Raw genomic sequence first — 21,476 nt, 5'->3', positions numbered from 1 at the left:
AACCGGAACAATCAGGAAAGTCCATTAAACTGCTATTATTGACATAAATGCAGAGTTTTTGGTGGGAATCTCCCCGTTAGTCAAACCTCCTTTTCATTGCCTCTAACTTTAACACTTTTATGGGAAGGAGGAAATGAGGATGAGAGTGTGTGTGTGTGTGTGTGTGTGTGTGTGTGTGTGTGTGTGTGTGTGCTTCACGGCCGGCCAGCAGAAGAGTGTGTGTTTGTGCCGTTTGAGTTCAGGATGACGAGTGACTGCTGACACTCAAATCTGCCTCCGTTTAGTTTCTGCTGGGAAGCTGCTACTTCAAAGTTGAAAACTTGAGGTTGAATTTTCTCAAGAAAAAGAAAACTCGAAAATACAAGTTTGTCAGTGACAGACGCCAACATCAATCCTCCGTCATTTTCCACTGTCTGGTCCTGTCAACAGTCAAGGCTTTTCACACACGGGTTGTCTGACTGTTTACATTCTCTGGATATTTGTAGAAGGGAAAAAAGCCACAAGTCCTCACAGTGAGACAACAGCAGCTCCACTGAAACAACACTGCAGATCCACTGAAACAAGCCGGTCTAAAACCCTCATGTCAGAGCTCCAGCGTGTCTTTCATGGCGGAATTCTCAGTCGATCACCTGCGAAAAAATGCAAATGTGCAGAAAACGAGCAGCATGGAGTGTCTCTGGTCCGACCGGAGGCAGTTTTCCTGTTACATCCATGAAGTTCAGTCTTTACAGTGGCAAGCTTCCAGCTGATAATTTGAGAAACCTGACTGAAATCTGGACGGCCGTCCAAACTGTGACGTACATAAACCTTATCGGCAAGTCAAACCGCGGTCAAATCTGATTTTCAGTGAGCAGAGGAACTTTTCCACCGCAAATGAAAGTATAAGAAGAAACAACAGAAGCAGCCAGGTGAAGAGGGAGACTTCAGCGATACAAGCCTGGAAGGAAGAAGCTTTTTGGAGCTGAACCACACCATTCTGCTTCAGTCACTGACGTCTGTCACAATGAGTGTGGTTACATGGTGTTTTAAAGTCGGAATGGGTTTATTCTGAATTGAGTAATTCAGAATTATTTTCATGAGCGTCGTGTTTTCAAGGGAAAACCGAAGAATGGGGCTTCACAGACGCCGGGGGTCTGTGAAGCGTTCTGATTGGAGGGAGCGGACTGACGTCTACCGGAAGTACACGCCTTTTTTTTCCATCTTTCTTTCTCGATCAACTTTGACGCGGCAGCTTTGAAAATGTCCAAGTTGTTAAGCGCCCGTCGATCCGTTCGTTTCATTGCATCCAATTCTTCTAAAACTGCCGTTAAATAAATCGTCTCCATACGAGTCGAAACGCGGACCGCGGGCCGCCATCTTGGAAAATTGCTCGTTACGTAATATAGATATTTCTCTGAGGAAAAAGTCTTTCTCCTTCTACCTTTCATTCCCTGTCACCCCTAAAGTAAAAGAAACCCATTTTAAGATTATATCAGCAATATACCCTGTTAATGACTTCTTTAAAAAAAGATTTGGATTTGATGTGGACCCCTGTACTTTCTGTTCAACTGAAAGTGAAACATTAGACCATCTGTTTTTTAATTGTTCCCCAGTCAACATATTTTGGTGTGAAATTCATAATTGGCTGTCCCTGAAAATTGAAAACATTCCTCCATTTACTTATAACGATATTATCTACTTTATGGACAATCTGGACACACAATTTTCGGATGTCATCAATCTTGTGGTTATTTTGGGTAAATACTATTTACACTGCTGTAAGTGGAACAACACTATTCCCTCCTTCATTGCTTTCACCCACTCCTTGACCACATACTTTAAATCACTGAAAAAGATGGAAAAACTTAATAAGAAAGCAAAAAAATTGATCACAACTATTTCTAAATCCTTGCTTTTTTGAAATGTTGTGCCTGCATCTTGTGCCTTTGTTCACTGTTCTTTTATTCTTTTATTTTTGTATATAGGCTATATAGTGTCCATTTGCTGTAAATTTCTGTTTACTGTGCCAAATACACTAGTTTGAATTGTGTCCATATATTTTACACCCTGACTTGTTTTGTAAATACTTTGTTCTAAATAAAGATTTGATTAAAAAAAAAAAAAATCTTGGAAAATTGCGTCATTTGCGTCATTGCGCATGCGACGGAGCATGCGCAGAACGACCAGAATGAAGTCGCGCCTAATTAGCATATAATTCCAAGGAGAATAAATCCGCTGGATTTAAACTTAATTCTTAATTAAGTTTTCAGGCGTTTAAATGGTCAGTTTAGAGCGGAATTAGGCTTTATAGAGGAATAAAAAGTCCAATTTAAACTCACAGATTTTCAAGGGGAAAAAGCAGTTTCAGTATTTTGTGTGATTCATTCCATTTTTCAAGATGCGTCTTCAAGCAAAACACAGTAAAAACGCCCAAACGCCGTGTCTTTCACTTGATTTCATTAAAAATTGAAGAGATGAACTCATCTTTGTCTTCGTGTTTTGCTTGGAGTTCAGGATGTGTGTGTGTGTGTGCCCAGATTCAAACAGCAGCCCTGGCTCTGGCGGTCATGTGACTTCACAGGTGAAAGGCAGCTGTTTTCCACAGCTGTATCAACCATGTCTCCACTTCTGTCTCCTGTTTGATCTCTGTGATTAAAGCCAGAGAATAAATCACACAGCAGTTGTTGCTGCTGAAAAGTAAAAGTGAGAGGCTTCTTGGGAATTTGACTCTGCAGGTCAGACTGCTAAATGCTGAATCAATAATCAATAACCAAAGAGCTAAACTGTATTTACACTGATTAATGACTCTATGTTGATGTCCGAGGACAATGAGTTCTGATCTTCATGAATTCACGCAAAGAGAATCATGATTTCAGTTTTAATCGCATTAATCGTGAGGGCTGCCAGCAATTAATTTTTTTTTTAAATTGTGATTAATCACATCATGAATGAACTTGTAATCAAGTTTCAGATGAAGAATCTAATCCTCAGCATTCAGCTATACTGCAGGGATGAAAAAACAACGAACTCCCAATGACAGGAAAATTTGTTTTATCATCTAATTCATTTCTCTGAACCAACAGCGATTAATCACAATTTAAAAAACATAACGGTTGACAGCCCTCAAATGATTAATTGTGATGAATCACAACTAAAACAGCACTATTTTAAAGGGAACATCCAGCAACAGGACACACATAGAGCATATATGTTGACAGGTCTGGAAACACGCAGAACTTTTCTATTTCATTTTCCTATAATTGAAATTTACTTTCCTGTCCGTGTGGTTCTGCTTGAGTCTTTCTAGTTTCTCCTCAGTCTGCAGCTGTGAGATTATTCCTCTATGACATTCTATCTTTAAACTGTGCATGTAACAGAAAAAGAAGTGTTCCAACTCTGCTGTTAGATAATCTTTAGGTGGGACGTCTGGTTTTGGGCTGAGGGACTCCGCACGATGGGACTGAGCTGGATGCAGAAAGCGACGAGCGATGGTGCAACAAGCTGACTGCAAAGCGACAGCAGAGACGCAGCTGCAGGACTCCTGTGTGGACGCTCTGCAGTGAACGGTCCAACTCGCTTTGGTTGTAGCACCGTGTGGAGAAACAGAGCGGATCGGCCATGTTTCCAGAGAACATGCGGCAGCGAAGCCATGGAGGTAACAGAAAGCACATGACGGCTGGCAGCTATGTGCTGAGCTGTTCTGCAAGGCTCCAGGAATTATCTTTCACTGACCGAGACTGCTGTGTTTCTCTGGGTTATTTATCTGATGGAGTCTGCTTGGTGACAGAGGCTGATGATAGATAATAAGAACAGTCGGATCTTTATCGCAGCTGTTTTTTATTCCCTTTTCTCCTCATTATTCCATTAATCCATTTCCTTTCAGGACAGGTGTTACGCAGAGTTTTGCATGGCTGTCTTTGCGTGTCTCGTGCAACTCCAAGGTTTTATGCTTCTGATGAACTCAGAACAACAGAATGGTTATCCTGACCGCAGAAACAGCCGCGAGCACTTCATTAGGAAATCCTAACGAGCAGAGAGGACGCAGCGCACCAGTGATATTTCCCAGTAGCTCTCAGTAATGAGGTGCTGGTGTGCAGGGCGCTGCAGGACCTGCCTGCTCTGAGTCCGGCGGCAGCATTATCAGGTGCACGGGGGGTCCGCTGATCTGAATCAGGTGTGTGGGAGCCGGGAAACATTTACAACCCGCTGAGAGGCTTCTGCAGTGGAAAACACGAGTGAGAGGAGCACGGCCGGAAAAGGCAGAGCAGTTCACCCTGGAGTTTCAAGAAAAGGAAGATATTCACCAAAACTCTGTCAGCAGAGAAAAATGATTGAAATTCTAGGAAGAAAGCACTCAAAGTGACTTTTGATTGAACTTCAAGGCCGTCGCTTTGTCTTCAGCTCTTGAACAAAAGCAACCGAATGGCTTCTTAGAACAGTTTTCAGTTCAGACACACAGTGTGATCAGATTCAAATGCTCTGCGGAAACATCAGAATGCTCCATTGTGCAAAGTTTATTCAATAAAAAAGTTGTACATTTCAAATCACATTAACCAATAAATCATAAAGAGCATGTTTTTTCCCAGTTTCCACATATGTACCATGAGATCATATGATCAGCAGATCAGCCAATTTAAATTCTAATGCTGGTGAAGGATGCTTCTATAGCACAATACACCCAATTACACCCAAACACACAATATCACTCACATTTCTAGTCTAAAGAACCCACTGACTGGGCTCCAGTCCCCCTCAGAGAACCTACTATTATATCTTAGAAGTGCTGCACTTCCAATCATTTGGGGAGTCAAAACAAGCTGATGGGGAAGAAAACTGTTCCGTGCCACTATCCTATGAAGTATATTAAGAGTTGCTCCTCTAAAAAACCTCAGAAAAATAACATTAGAGCATGTTCCAGAGATTTCCATAAGACCAAATGTTCCACCGAATTCATGATTAACTTTAATGAATCATCCAGCACTTCATTCAGCTTTCAAAAATAATTTAAGTTCAGTGTTTTCAGGATTAATCTCTGCCTTTTAGACACACACACACACACACACACACACACACACACACACACACACACACACACACACACGGAGCAGTTAAATACTAAGCTCTGCCTCTCAAACACACTGGCGTGGGTCCAGCAGCAGCAGGTCAGCCGATCTGAACCTCGTCTATCAGGCCTCAAACACACGGGTTTGGAAGCGGTCTGTAGAAAACGACAGGAAGTTGAACCGCAGCCTGCGCTGCACGCTGATTTACGTCAATCACTCGCAAGTGAACTTTAACAAAGAAACAAACAGGCGCATTAAACACAGAGAGGAACACCGGGACGCTCTCAAGGCCTCCTAATGGTCCTCGGTGGGTACGTAGATGTAATTACTCATTAACGCTGATAGAATCTCCTGTGGCAGGTAACACTTTAAATAGAAACACATGAAACAATAAAGACTCAGACAGCTTGGAAGCTATTAGAGTGTTTTCAACTCCCAGCAGCTGACTGCTGGATTCATCCTCACTTTCTGACCACCGACGTCGTCGCATCTTCCTCTACTTTCCCACATGGAGCAGAAACTACAGAAGGTTTTCAGAAACACTATGAGAGCCTCTGTTTTCACTCACTGCTCTCTAAACGCTGCATTGAACAGCAATTCCTCCAATATTACCCATTTAGAATAATCTCATTAAAAATGATCTTTCCACTCTAATTAAGCAGAACTTTTAGGTTCCTCTTACACTAAACAAATGAAGCATGTGTTATTTTACATAAAAAGATCACCAATATCTCAGTTTGGGTCCTTTTTAATGGTGTTTGCATGTTCTTCCTTTGCAGCTGTGATTTTCTCCTGGTAGTTATTTTACCAGATTATTTAACCAATAAAACTGCATGCAGCTGGAAAAAGTGGAGTAGAGGATGGATGGGTGGAATTAGAGTGTTCTGCTTTTTACACATTCATGGATTTATTAATAATATTCTTTTAAACTGAGAGTGTTTTCTTTCTAACTTTTAAAATAGCAGTTTAGTTTTTCACTGAGAAACAAACATCTTTTTTCTGTAAGTGCAATTAAATGCAGAAAATTTACATTATTGATGCTTAAATGCAGAATCCTGACTATCGATTTACATCAACTATGGAAATTTTGCATAAATTTGAGAATTTGTCTGATTTAAAATAGGAATGAATGTATTGTGTCTTGGATTGATCAATAATTAAATGTTTGCAAGAACTACTTTAAAAAATGCCCCAATTTAACTCTAAGATAATCTTCTAAGTGTTTTTGGTGACTCATTTCCTCACAGTGGCCTGACGGTAAATCATCAGGAGGGAAGACGCTCTGAGGACCGCCAGCCTCCACGTCCGGTTCAACCACATTTCAGCTGCAGTTTCAGCTCAACATCTGGAGGGAGGCCTGGCTGGTGGATAACCGCGGCGGTCCTGCAGCGCTGAGAGCGGAGCAGCTCATCAATCGTCTTATCGATCGGAGAGATCAGAGCCGTTCCTGGATGAGCTGCTTTAACCAGCTGAACAATGCGAAGCTGTTCTGGCTGGGCTGATGTTCTGCTGCGAGGATAATTCAGCTCTGTGTCATTAGAAACAGGCTTCATGCGAGCCCGAGCCATACGTCTGAAGCCAGTCCTCTGGATCGAGTGAAGACATATGACAACTTTAAACACTTGACTCCAGAGTCTGGAGTCATGCGGAAAGGATCACAAAGCTCACTGGATCGAATTCAGACTTCTAAACAAAGCAAAGCGACCAAAGTGAGCCGGTGGCAAATGGCGCAGAGACACAGATAAACAAAAACAACTGCAGAAATAAATAACTGTGTTTTTTCTCCTTTTTTTTTCCCAACAGAAAATGTCACGTTGGTGTAATTAGACGAGCTTCACTGAGCTCATCATCAACCACCTGAGGAGAACAAGCAGCGAGCGTCTCTCCAGCCACGCTCAGATGGAAGCAAAGACACGGCTTCCTGTGGAATATCCAGTGACCTCTGACCTCAGACATCCCCACTGGTTTCAGCGTTTGGCGTGGAGGAAATGGAAGAGCTGCTCCTTTCAGCTTGGTAAACTGAGGGAAAATTATTCACTTGTTTTTCTTTATTGAAGTCGTCCACATTGCATTTTTGAAAACTCCAGGAGATTTATATGAGGGTTTCAGTTCCACTATAATGCAGACTAAACATTAATTCCTCTAAAAAAATATTAAAAATGACCTTGTAAACACCTAATTCCACATGAAAATGACCATTCTGAGTTAAACTTAAATACAAAGTATGCGGCTAAAGCCAAATTGAATAGAATAGAATAATAAATTGAATTAAATTGAATAGTTCCTCGATCATAAACACGCTCATTCCGATCGCTGCTCATGCTCCCTCTCTTGTCCTGTCACCATTACGCACATATTCCAAGGTGGCGATCGTTGGACTCCAGCTGAAAGTGAAGCAGTTTTCAAAACTACCATCAAAATCAAAGTGAAAATGTTTTTTATGAAGTGAAGTTTGTTGACTTCCTGTAAACATGTCACATCCGCCTCCTGTCCAATCAGAACCCTACTAATCCCATGTAAACACTAAGGAGAACATTTTGATTCTGACTTATTTAAACCTGAATTATTAATTCAGAATTAAAAAAACATCATGTAACCATTGGAGCGGACGCCAAACACACGTCTGAAGAGCCATTCATAAGCTCCGAATCAGGCTTTTGGTATTTAAGAATTAGGCCCCTAATTGAATTCATGCTTTAATTGGTTGCAGCCTGACTCCATTTAGGCTGCTTTACCGTATGAGATGCGCCGTTTCTTCTCAGATAGTCTGTTTCAACAAAAACAGATCTTCCTCCAAAACACACACACAAAAAAAGAAAAAGATGTTATTTTTTGTTTGTCAGCTGCCTTCCTGCCTCATACTTCAGAATCTTGATTTTGAGGACAGCAGAAACAGCTCGCAGCTCGCAGCTTGTCAGTGTTTCCATTCAAGGTGACTGAGGACGATTCGGCCGGCGTGCAGAGGAAGAGCATGTGGTTTTGATGAGCCTGGAAGCTCGGAGTGACGGTGATGGCAGAAAGCTTTCAGGACACAGATGGGATCTGATTTTCAAATACATTTTTCAAATTTATCATAGCGTGTCAGACTTCGTGGGATCACACAGTGTATAAAAGGAGCACTACCCATACACTCTCGGGATGGATTCTGGTTAAATGTATCATCCATCACTGCGAAAGGAAAATATTACACTCAGACTGATTGATAAGTTACAAGGACAAGGGTCGGATGGTCAAATATCTTAAATTTTAGGAAGTTTTTCCTTTTTTTTTTCCAAAGAATAGTCATCGAAATACCACAATCATCAAAGAGAGGAATATTAAAGTGCTGAACTTTTACTAATTTTTTCTTTTTTTTTTGTTAAAATAAATGCATCCTGAGAATGCTTCAACATTCAAAGAATTTTCTGAAATAGTTCTTCTTAAAAGAAAAAAAAAAGTGTATTTTTTCACCTCAGTGAGGATCTGATGTTAGCGTAATGCTGTGAGGCCAGAGAAAGAAACAAAGCGTCCTCTTCTCTCTGTGTTCAACTCATCATCACGATGAACTGCACATGCTGGGAGCAGTGGGAATCGAACCTGTGAGCCACTGAGCACACGCTCGCTCCTGTCGCACACCAACCTTTAAAAACAGCTGCGTTGGCTGTTCGCTGCTGCATGATGTTATTTCTAATAATCTCACTGACATAGTGGCTGAAATGAGAAAAATGTTTATTTTTTACTGAAAAGGTTTCAGGATCGCACCACAGACTGGATCACAGACCAGATCACAGACCAGACCGGATCACAGACCAGACCGGACCAGACCGGACCAGACCGGACCACAGACCGGACCACAGACCAGACCACACTGCACCACAGACCATGTGAGCCTCAGTCAGAGCCGCCTGGCTGTGATTATAACAGCTATAATGTATTTATCTCCAAGACAAACAAAAAGCGAGCCATGTAAAGGATTCCAGTGCGTTAAATAAGTGATCATTAATAAATAATGATCTCTGTTAATGAGTGAAAAGCTGTGATCATGCAGTGACATGAAAAATAGAAGAGAATGAAAAATACTCCATTAATCTCAGTTCCTCACATGTTGAGGCGGAACCTCAGGATTGTTGTCTGTCGGTCTGTTTCTAAACGCCGTGGTGTTTTTCACCTGCAGCAGGTTCAGCAGGTGGTCCGGTTCAGCAAATCCACCGAATTCCCACATTCCTGCCAGAAACCGTTAAAGATTATGCAACACAATATTACCTGTAGTAAGAAAGAAAAAAACAACATTCCACTCAGAAGTCTTGACTCCTTTTTTGTGTTTGAACGTTTTTCATCTTTAAGTTCGACAGCTCAGAGTGGATGTTCTGGCCGATTCACTCCTCAATAAAACTCCTGCATGTCAACTTCTGGGCAGAGCTCAGAGTCTTTGTTCTGCATTTCAACGTCAAGCTGGATTAAGAGAGAAAAAAGATGTTGGGAGAAAATGCTGACCCTCATGAGTTTCTTATTCTTTCATATTTCTTTGGTGCAGTTCTGTTAGTCTGTGAAATCAACGTTTTGCTTTTCAATTAAACTTTTAATCATCACTTTTGTTTCCCCCTTTTTTGACTGAATAATTCTTACATACTTTAAAATATAGAAAACGTGGTGAGGTGCTGTGATACTGCAAAAACTTAAAAACAGTGAAGTGCAAAACACATTACCCCGAATTATTTGCAATTATAAATCGATCAGTTTAACAAACTGGTTTTAAATCATATTAACAATCTAGAAAAACAAGTTTTACTAACTTAAAGAAGTCACTACAATTAAAATAATTTCATAAACATTTGATGAAACACAAATTAATAAGACTCAAAAAAACAATGATGATCAAAAGATTTGGTCTTTCCTATCAATCAATCAATCAATTTATTTTTGTATAGCCCAGTATCACAACAACAGTTGCCTCAGAGGCTTCAAGATGTTACATTGGTCGGTAAAAATAAAAACAGTGAATAAGCATAATGTTAATATGTCAAATTCACAGTAACGAGACAAAACGAAGCAACCACCGCCTTAGACCCTCACATCCGGCAAGAAAAAACTCCAGAAACCCAGTGGGAAAAGAAGAAATGTTGGGGAGAACCACAGTATGGAGGGATCCCTCTCCCAGGGACGGACAGCTTTGGCAGCAGCTAGCATGAGACAATAAGAAGTTTTCCAAGAAGTTGACTTTTAAGATTTCAACATTATGACTTTATTCACAAAATCTAAACCAAGCCAGACCTTCTTGATGATCATCTCCTGTCTGAACCTCTGGAGCATTTTTGTGTGAGAAGTGTTGTGGTGTTTTTTTTGTTGTTTTTTTTGGTGTTAGTGGAAAACAAATGAAAATAGAAATAAACTCTGCGACCAAAAAACATTGAAGACAGATTCTTTTTGTGGACAAATTGTTTTTCTGTGGACATTTGGCCAAAAAAAAAAAACAAAAAAAAAAAGTTTCTGGACAAAGAAAAATCAGCTGTTCTGCTGCCGTGTTCCTTAAATCCCAGGGGTCCGTTTCACGAAAGAGGCTGAGGTTGAGTTTCATCCTGGACTGTGGGTTGATCTGAGTTTTTGGTTTCAGAAAAGCCTATTTCAATTAGTTAGATCAACTCTGAATAGTTTCACCTGGAGTTAAGCGTGCACCACAACTTTAAAAAGACAGCATCAATGGAGCCCCGAATCAATGAGTCGCCATGGCAACGGGGAAGCCGAGGGAGTGTTTTCATTTTCTCATTTGAATATGTTTTTTAGAACGTAATCTGCAGCTGCAAAAAAAGAGGGAGAACATTGCTGAGTCCGTTTAAATGTCGTCCTTTAAAATCACAGTAACGTTAGAGGGGGAAACTGCTTGAAATGTAGAATGTTAATTTATTTAATTTAGGTGCAGTCGGGCTGGGAGAAGCACACTTGGCAGCAGGTAGGGCAGACATTAATGGCCTGGATTTGATTCCAGCCATTCAGCCGACTGTTCAGGACCTGTCTCACCCTCTGCAGGGGTTTGGCTGCGGCTGACCTCCTGACCTCTGGGTTGCTTCATCCTGGTTGCCATCTGACTGAGGGGTTCAGGCCCATGCAGAACAGCAGGGGGGACAGAGCGTCTCCTTGGCATATGCCACATCTGATGCTCACCTCTGCAACTGGCTTCCAGTTAGCTTCCAGAGTCGTCTTCATAGCCTCATCGAGTTTCCCAGGAAGGTTCTCAGTTCCCTGTTGATGTTGTACAGTTTCAGGCATTGAGTCAGAGGCTTTCCTGTAATCAATCCAGACAGTGCAAAGGTTGGTGTTTCTGCTCTTACAGTCTTGTGCAGTCGCCCTGTCGCCCAGTAACTGGTTCTTGGCTCCCCTCTGTTATTGCCAGTTCCTGTCTGGCCTCTGCTCATGCATTGCTCCATGTGACTGCTCATCTTAGCTGCTATGATGCCAGATAGGAGCTTCCATGTGGTGCTGAAGCAGGTTATAGGCCGGTAGTTGGATGGTACTGTCCCCTTCTGGGGTCCTTCATGATGAGGACTGTTGAACCTTGGGTCAAGCAGTGTGGGTGGTTCCCTTCTCTCAGCAGCTGGGTCATTTGGGCTGCCAGGTGTTCATGGAGAGCAGGTAGCTTCTTCAGCCAGTAGGTGTGGATCCTGTCAGGACCTGGAGCTGTCCAGTTCTTCTTTTCTGGATGTCTGCTGTAGTGATGACTCCTGGTTCTTCTTCTGGGACGTTGCAGTGTTCTGCTTACAGGTCTGCTAGCCACTGTGCCTTAGTGTTGTGTGGCACCGCTTTCTCCAAGATACTCTCCCAGCATTGCTCAGTCTCTGGGTGGGTCTGCTGTGGTCTTACTGCCCTGGCATTGAGAGGATACCTTTGCTGGGTTGTTGGAGAATGTTGTGTTTATTCTCCTGGCTTCCTCTTTTCTTGTTTATCTCTTTGTGCGGGTAGATAGAGCTGTGAGTCTTTTCTTAGCAGTCTCCAGTGCCTCGGCTGTGGACACCTTGCTGTATTTCTTGGGCAGTTCCTTCTTAAACTTCACTTGGTTCAGTGGGGAGAGCAGTCGTCTTGCAATTGGGAGGTTGTTAGTTCGATTCCTGTCTCCCCCTGTCTGCATGTCGAAGTGTCCTTGGGCAAGACACTGAACCCCGAACTGCCCCCAGTGGATGGACTGAGCGCCTTGCATGGCAGCCGCCTCCACTGGTGTGTGAATGTGTGTGTGAGTGGGTGAATGTGTTAATGCAGTGTAAAGCGCTTTGGGCTCTGTCAATGCAGTGTAAAAGCGCTATATAAGTGTAGACCATTTACCATTTACCATTCTTAAACTTCACACCTCTGTTCAGTTCTGTCAGGAGGCTAACTTCTTTCCGTGTTGCCTTCTTTTCCATGGAAGCTCTGACTTCTGGCTACTCATGCTGTTCATCTTGTAGCCAAGCATCTCTAGGATGACTGATGCTGTAGTGAAGATCAGCTGGTTGGTCTCGGTGATGTTCGGGGTAGGGATACTTAGCAGTGCTTTGTTTATATCTTTGAGTACTTCATTCTTCAGCTTTGGCAAGCAGGAGGTAGACATGTTCCCCCAGGACTTCATGATCTTCTCTTTCAGATCAGCTGCTCTCCACTCGAGCAGTTCTTATATTGGGGCTTGGTACCCAATCTCGCCATTTGGGGGTGATGCTGGCATCCTGACTCCTCCTTGCCGTAACATATTTTAACTGCGCATGAAGCCATCAATGCCATGCTTTCTGATCTCGCCCATACTCGTTTTTTTTTGTTCAAGAAGCCAACTTCTCTTCAGGGTGCCCTGGTTCCACAACACCCGATGTGAACCTTGTTAACCCGGGCGATGTCCGAGCCGGTATGACTCTATCGGTCTGTGTAGCTGACTGACTGTCACTGGTCACCTCAGCGTTACTCAGTCTGACTGTAAAAACCTGCTCCAGACCAGGTTAGACCAGGTTCGTCCGCTCAAACAAATGACTCACTGGATGAACACAGTTGAACTTTGGGCAGGACTTCCATCCACAAAACATATGTGGCCCAAACTCAAATCAAGTACATCTTTACATTATAATGCATTTGAGACTGTTCATTTTGCTTTGGTCCTTTAGATCCAACCAAAACTAAAATATTGTGTTTAAACTAATTTAACTGAGTCAGTTCTACTCATTTGTGCCAATGAGCTGAAATACATTAGCTACTTTTAAGTAGTTAAAATGGTTAACTAACCTGTTTAGATTAACTAAACTACAAGAACACAACGAAACACAACAACCAATAACACTACCAACATCAGAACATCAAAATAAACTACAAAAACAATGTTTAAATCTGGAATATCTCATTCCAGGCTACCATGACGCATTGCGGCACCACCGTCATGGTGGCCACCACTACAACTGGATAAATAAAAATTGTATTCATTTGCCCAGCACTTATTTCACATGAATATGTAGGAACTTCAGGTTAGAGTTACCCCTGAGTTACCTCCTGTCATGAAACTGAAATCTGAGTTTCAGGTTTAACAGATGCAGAGTTTTCTCAAAACCTGCTTCGTGAAACGAACCCCTGGATGACTTAGTGGTCTAAGTCTCACTTTGTGTTTTCGGTTTCAGTAAAAAAAATAAATAAATAAATAAAAGCAGAATAAAAGCAGTCTGGATCTCCTCTGAAATCTTTCTGAGCGATCAAAAAATGCAATGGGATATTATTACCAGGAAGTTTTCAGCTGCTTGCCTTCAGCTGTTGGTCAGAACATCACCGTCACTGTTTTCATTCAACCAGTAAATTATCTCGTTAAAGCTTTCGTGCTCATGTAATGGGAAATACTCCCCACTCAAACCAAACTTCACAAACTCATTTCTGCTTCACATTAGATTTAAAATGCTAAATTGTGGAGGACAGATACCCGCATGCTGGAAAACAAAACGAAGAATAATAATTCGGGACATTCGATAATACACTAAGCATGAACATATTTTTCAGTGCAGTGTGTTTCTGTTTCTTCATAAATTGTCAGTTTTATTAATAAATCACATTCCCATTGAGAGTTTAGGATGTTTTCAAATTGTTATTTTGCTTTTTGGATATTAAAATGTCTAGTCTAATAATAAATACCAGGTAAAAGGTTTGTAACTCACTATTGTTTGGGACATCAGAAATTTTGTTTATTATTCTTAGTATTACAAAACTGGTTTGTCTCTTATTTTTACCTCTATGGACACGGACTGAAAGTAGTTCAGCAGCAACACAGCTAAACTTCCTGTGTTTCCAAAAAAAAAAGATACTTAGCTCAAACTGGATGTGTGAGTGTAGGACTGATCGGCTCCGTGTTTAGAAATGGGCTCAGATGTGATGGAAGCTGATCAGGATGCAGAATAAAACCAACTGTCTGAAGAAATGCGTGAATCCTGGAAAGAGTTCAGTCATTTGCATCATTCACAATGTGACTTTCAGTGTCTGAGTTTGTGTTTTGTTGGATTCAGCACATTTGAACAGAAGGTGAGCATCAGCTGAGTCTTCATCTGAAACGCAGCTGTTCCTGGACTGAGAGACATTTCCACAGCTGGCCCTCCGTGACTCTTTTTTGTGAACTTTATTAAAATATATCTTCTGTCTTCTTTTGACTTTGTGACTGATCATCTCCCAGATTGAGTTAAGGTTTATTTCTTTGAAAGCTCTGATATGTTTCGTTTGCATCTGGGGTTCTTTGGGGACTCAGTGGTTCATGTTGTCAGTCCAGAGGGAGCTCAAGCAAACAAACATGGACAAGATGTTTGCAGCAGATTTAAAAGCTCTACTGCAAACAAACCCCTAATTTGGATATATATCTGGCATTAGAACGACTTCAAACACCTCGTAAATATTTTGTTTTTCCTACTTTGCTCTGACTAAACCCCGTGGCTTTAATTACACACCAAACACATTTCAAGAGGGACCCTTGGATCTCAGCTAAAAAGGGGCTTTAAGAAATTGTTAAAAAATGGAAAAAAAAGAAATAAAAATGTAACAAAGACAACATAACAACATATGAAATGATGTGTAAAATAAAAACAGAAAAACATCCAAATTTCAAAATTCCTACAAAGGAAAAAGAAAAATCAGTTAACCCCCCCCCCCCCAAAAAAAAAAAAAAATAACAACATAGAAACCCTACACTGTTTTTTCAAGGAGTAAAACTGCTGTAACCCAGTTACATAAACAGTTCAACATCCAACAAAATGCTTCCCTTCTGCAGTACAGTGGACCCATAAAGCTTGAAGGCAACGCGAGACGGTTTTTGTAGATATGACAAAAATTTACAGCTTCATCCGCTGAGAAGATTCAACACGCTTTCAGACGCCAGATGAATTTGATGAAAAATGCCTCTTTTGGTCATAAAGCTTTCAGACCTCTGGACTAAAGTGTCTCCGACTTGCTTTAAAATAGAGAAGAACGTCATAAAGGCTATAAAATACCCAAACGTCTCTGGGTGTCCGGTTCTCTGCCACCTCAGTGTGTCTATTCCCCCTCTGAGTCACTGACCAGATGACAGTCAGATATTCACCTGCCATCTCCAGTCTCTGGATTCACTGATCATAGGAGTTAAAATGTAATTTGACCAGACGCGAAGCAACTTGCAGACTGAAGCAAGACGTCCTGCGCAGACACTGCGCCGAGTTCTCATTACTGTTATTAATGTCCTGTTACTGCTTCATCCGTTACAGTCACTTCAAGCATCTCAATCTATCCACGCAGAGAGAAACCCAGCGGGCTCTGGAGCCGATTATCTCCGTACGCCGTGTCTCTTTCCAGGGTAAACACCCGCAGGACTCCTGTCTTCGTTATTAGCTCTGCTGCTTTATGAGCTGCCACGAGCGCAAAGTCCCGTTAATTCCTCACCGTTTTTGTTTGGTTGGTCTGGCTTTGCTCTGACTTTCAGCGTTACGATCAACTCATAAATCTTGCGAGACACTTCAGGAAAAACCTGTTGAATATGCGGAGAATTAATGAATTCAAAGCTCAAAGTCAATATATCGATCCACAAACAAATGAATCCCTTATTCAAAAGGAAAAACACTTTAATTGTTCCACTTTTCCAGATGTGGAACTCTCCTGCCCCTTTTCATTTCATGACCGTAAATTGAAATCTCTTTGAGTTACGACCTGCTTTGGATGAAACATGCCTCTTATTTTGGACAAAAAAGAAAAAAACATAATGCGCCTTTGACATCCGCCAAGTTAAACAACACACTCATTCAAGTCTTTCTTCTCTCGGAGGTTAGCCTGATGCCACGCCGGATCCTTTTCTGTTTTTTTTTTTTTTTTTTGGCAAATGTTATAAAAAGCTTTATAAAAACCAAAACTTCAGCATGCAGCATGTTCAGGCTTTGCTTTAGCTTCTCGTCAGCCTCGAATATGAAAGGAGCAAAGTGCTGCTGGGTGTGTGTGATGTTCAGCTTTCAGCTCCGATGCTCCATCTTTCTCTGGCTTCTGCAGCATCGAATTCATCACCGTGTCTCCTTTCCGGCTTCATCACAAACTTTCAGCACACCTTCACCCGTCACTGTGTGGTAACCTGCATGTTCTCCCTGTGTATGGGAGGCCTGAGGTTTATCACTGTCCATGAACTGTCTGTAGGTGTGAATGTGATGGACTGATGGACAGATCCAGAGTTTAACCTGCTTTCGCTGGAAAATGAAGGATTTTCTACTGTTCTAACAACCAGTATTACCAGTATCATCATACATTATGACATTAAAACACAAGGAAGTCCAGATTTTCACTTTGAAAACTCCAACGAATTTACACCAATTTACCAACTGATGCCGCATCCCTCCACCGCCAACCATCTGCTCGTGTTGGAGGTGTGTGTGTGTGTGTGTGTGTGTGTGTGTGTGTTGGACGTCACCGTGCATCAGCTCTCATTAACTGCTGGGCGGAGCGGAACCTCTTCATTGATGAAGTGACTCAGCGTGCATGTGACGTGCACGCCGGCAGCCCGAGCTAATCAACATCCGACTCCGCGGCTCAATTACTGCTCAGAGTCGTTTTCTGTGACATTCAGAGAGGTGAACGGGGTCTGGGGGGGGTGCAGGGTAAACACGGGTGATTAAAGGTCCAGGTGCATGCACACACACACATACACACACACACACACTTTGATTCAGCTAAAACAATAAGAGGAAGTTCAGTGTCACTATTGTGCTCTAGGTGGCAGTGGTGAGTCAATGCTTCCTCGGAGTTTTGCTACAAAAGAGTTTCAGCTTCAGTTTCAGCGTCTTCTTTCAGGCTGTACAGCCTGACCGTGGCTCGCTGTGACGTCTAGTGGTCTAAAGAGGAAGTGCCGGGAACGCCACTTCCTGTCTGCAGAGCGAACGGCGCGCAAAGGGAACGGCGTCACTCAGGGACTCGTCTCATTAAGGATGTGACGCATCCTGGATGATTGCTGCTCTTAATTTCCTGTTGCTTGGGGCTTCATTTGGCCAGGTGCCGCTCTGGGTATTACGATACCGCGGCTGCATGGCGAGCGTTATTTCTGAGTGTTTTCTGAGTTACGTAACATCCACCGCCTCCTCCGGCTGGATTAAAGTTCTGTGGTGCACAGAGCAGAGGAGAGAACCAGCTAAAGGAAATGTGTGTATTAGACTCTGAAAGCTGTGAGCGGGAGAACCGGCGTCGACACGCCCGAACCAGAAAACACACAGCGGAAAGAGAACACACACACACACACCAAAGCAGCACAGATGAAACACTTCAGAGGAGAGTTTCCACTTTTACACACTGAGCAAACTTCACAGGGACTCTCTGCTTTCTGGATGTGAATGAAGGTGTCTGACGGGTGGGACGGAGGGAGAGGGGGGTCTGGGTGTGAAGAGAAACGCTCTGCAGGTCTGATGGATGAACCCGATTCTGGCTGCCATCCTCTCCGTGCCGTCGGAGAAGTGAGAGCTGGCGGCGCTGATGAGCGAGGAGGAGGAAGAAAGGCAGAAAACCCCGGCCATGTGAACACACTGCGCCCGGCTCTCCCAGCACATTTCAAACACTACGCATTTCCAGTTGAGTCAAATCTGACCAGAAAGTTGACACAATCAACTTATTTGTATCAGATTTCAAACCTTTAAACTGATTATTGAAAACAGGTTTCTGGAGGAATGTTTTAAATCCTCTTCATCTTCTTCTCAAGTCCTTGATTCTTTATACAAATCAGTGAGATTAGCAGCAGAATATTCAAAAAACATGTTCACCGATCCTCAAGTAACATTTTGGGAAGATTTTCTTTGGAAACAATTATATGCCTTCCTGTTTTAGTTCTTTTTTAGTCGATGTACTGTATGACGGCGTGCTTTTTTATTTTGCTCCAGAAAAGTGTTTTTACTCCTACAAAGATAGAGGAGGAATTCTGTTTTACTCTAATCTGCTTTGTGAAAATTGGATCTTCTAAATTAAGTCATATGAGGATGTTTTGTGATCATCCAGCTGCTTTCTGAGATGTTTGGAGATATATTGAAGTGAAAATTCCCAGCGCAAAATATTTGGTTCTTTATTTATAATAAAGCTTTAAGTATTAGGTGGACCGATAAGTCTTCTGGACATCTTTAATGTTCAGTTAAATCTCTTATATTGGCCTCTCATGTAAAAATGAACAGAATGAGCAGCAGAGGAAGAATGGGCAGTACGGAGAAGACTGAGGTCTGTTTTATGGGACATGAGAAAGAAATCACATTCTCACAGTTACGGGAAGCCAGTCTTTAACAGCAATAACAAAAAAAAAAAAAAAAGAATATGTGTGAAGCTCAGACCAGAAAAACAGCTTTTTCAGACTGTGTCAGCCTCTGCCGGCATCCAGCTGAACATCCAGAGGAGGAAAAGGCTTCAAGACACAGGAGGGGAGGCAGACACCACCGCCAGCGAGGGAAATCCACCGGGGAGTGTGTGCCGGCAACATCGACACAAAACACACCTTCTGGAAGAAAAACTAGAGTCTGGGAAAAGTCCTGATCCCTAATGTGATTGATGTGAGGAAAGTGAGCATCTCCTTTGGATGCTGTGTGTGTGTGTGTGTGTGTGTGTGTGTGTGTGTGTGTGTGTGTGTGTGTGTGTCATAATGAGCGTCCTGGCAGAGCTGTCACTGGGACTGACTGCAGTAAGAGCCACTCAGGCTGGTCCAGAGCCAAAAGCAGTCCGCTGGCTCCAGAAAGAAGACTGATTGAAGCTGCACACTGCCCTCTTTAGGCTCGTGCACGCTGGCTACACACACACACTTCATGCGAAACATGTGGTTGCATGAGGATGGGTGTGTGAACTGTAGGATATTTTCCAAACGAATCCCAGGAGAGCGGGGATGGTCTGGAAGGTGAACTAATGTGGTGCAGGAGAAGCCGTGAGGCCAGCTGGAGACACCGCCGTGATCTCTGGGCCCACATGACGGGCCTCTGCCGCTCACAAACACTCCTTTCAGGCCACATCCAGACTCATCAGATATGGTCCGAAAGAGGCGCTCCTGCCAATAAACAACCCAACCTCCATTCGTCATTAACACCGGTCATTTAATGTTTTTCAAACAGCTTTCACAGTGTGAGAGCTCTGTAAACCAGTCCCACATGAAGCAAGCAAAATAAAAAAGGCCACATATTTCTCTGTTTACTTGGAGCATTAAAAACTTACAGCCCCATAAACAGCCTCAGCAGTGTGAGAGCGGTTTGGTGCCAAGTCTTCCTGCTGCAGTGGAAATGGACGTAAATCAGATCCATGACACCTCCACAGAGACGGAGAAACAAATGTGTGTGTGCTCAAAGGACCTGCAACAGGCTCCGCTCGAACACTGCAGCACTGCTTTCCAATCTGCTCATTCAGCCTCTGCGTGAAAACTCAAAAGTACCGAAGCGCCCGGAGGAGGAGGAGGAAAAGTTTCTCCGCATTCATAACTCCAGGCGAGCCGAACTCGTTTCCTCTACTTACTTATCAGCACGACGATGGAGAGATAAGTGGCTCCCCTCCTATAATCCATGGTTCCCCTGGCTTCGGAGGCAGATCCACAGAGAGTCCCGTGCGTCCCTGGCACCTTTTTTACGCGCTCATGAAGCGGCTGGAGGCGCGCGGCTCGGCCGGACAGCGGAGCGCTCCTCCGGAAACAGCTGAGAGTCCACCGCGCTGCGGGGAGAACTCATTCTGGAGATGCTGCTGATGCTGCTGCTGCAGCCGTGACGACAACTCCTCCTCCTCTCCCCCCCCCCCCCCCCACCCCCTCTCTCTCTCTCTCTCTCTCTCTCTCTCTCTCTCTCTCTCTCTCTCTCTCCTCTCTCTCTCTCTCTCTCTCTCTCTCTCTCTCTCTCATTAATCCGTTTCACTCCTTTCCTGTGTTTAATCTCTTCATCTCAATAAAGTTTCCTTCAGGGGAACAATATAAAATACATACATCATCATATGTATCATTTCTCAATGATTAATTTTTCCTTGACGACGTGTTTTTAAATGAAATGAAAATATAAAATACGCTTTAAGTATTACAAAAAAAAACCCTCCTTTTGAGCGATTCCCAAATACAGCTTGATAAAATCATGTGACACATATATCCCTCCGTTATGAATGACAGTTTTGATAAAAAAAATAATAATAATAATTAAGACTTTACAGCTGCATTTAATTGGATTGTTAGTATCAAGTCATGGATTCAATCTGTATGTAACCCCTAAATCATTTTATATGATAATGATAATATTTCAAAATAAAACAGTTTGTTGAGACTACACATATAAAGTATGAATCTCATCTGTAAAAAGCAGAAGTCGATCATAAGGTTTGATGAATCGGTACATATCAAACAGACTTGATCTTTTTTCCACTTCTGAATTAAAACCTACTTTTACAGCACTTGGGTTTGGGCCAGCAGGTTTGTTGTTTTAATGAGTTTTTTGTTCTTTTTTCAGAGAGATGTTCGTGCCTTGTTTGAGTCTGATCATCCCTATATTTAGTTGTATTTCCTTGTCTTTGTTTCATGTCCTTTGCAGTGAAAATGGAAAACTTTCATGGCGTTTCGAGGGTCCGTTTACACGACATCTGGAGCCACTGAAGAGTTGTGGAGAGGCAGCCCTGAGCCTCCCTGCTGATCAGCTGCTCAGCTCCTCTCATAAATCAGCAGGAAGGCAGCGATGTGTTCACTGTCCTCGCTGTCAGTGAGCATCCTGTGAATGTTAATTCTTTTCTTCTTCATATTGTGTTTGATGATCATGTGTTATTTGTTCCCTCTGTGGAAACAATAAAAGTGTCTTCACTTCCTCTCTTCTTTATTCTTGCTGTTGTTCTTTCTGCTCTGTGTTTGTGTCGCGTCTCTTCTTGCAGTTTACTGTTTTCTCCTACTTTTTTTACTGTTGTGAATTTGTAAATCATAAAAATTAAACATGCTCCATGTTATGATTTTCTGTCAAATCTGCACTACAAACTAAAAAAAGCTTCTAAACTGCTGAAGGATTG

The 21,476-nt window shown here is 42.5% G+C and overlaps 1 protein-coding gene across 1 annotated transcript in view; it reads right to left on the bottom strand.

Annotated features, from left to right (window-relative positions):
* ltk (leukocyte receptor tyrosine kinase) overlaps positions 1–20,125 on the bottom strand; it is an 85,895-nt gene extending 65,770 nt beyond the window's left edge. The window contains exon 1 of the mRNA XM_030116845.1: positions 19,965–20,125. Within this exon, the coding sequence (XP_029972705.1) occupies positions 19,965–20,013 (49 nt within the window). The 5' untranslated portion in view covers positions 20,014–20,125. The remainder of the gene's footprint in view (positions 1–19,964) is intronic.
* Between the last annotated feature and the right edge of the window lie 1,351 nt (positions 20,126–21,476).

Source organism: Salarias fasciatus, chromosome 19 (assembly GCF_902148845.1).
Source record: "Salarias fasciatus chromosome 19, fSalaFa1.1, whole genome shotgun sequence".
Taxonomy (NCBI): domain Eukaryota; kingdom Metazoa; phylum Chordata; class Actinopteri; order Blenniiformes; family Blenniidae; genus Salarias; species Salarias fasciatus.
The sequence above is the reverse complement of the archived record's forward strand: the minus strand, read 5'-3'. Positions and strand labels throughout refer to the sequence as shown.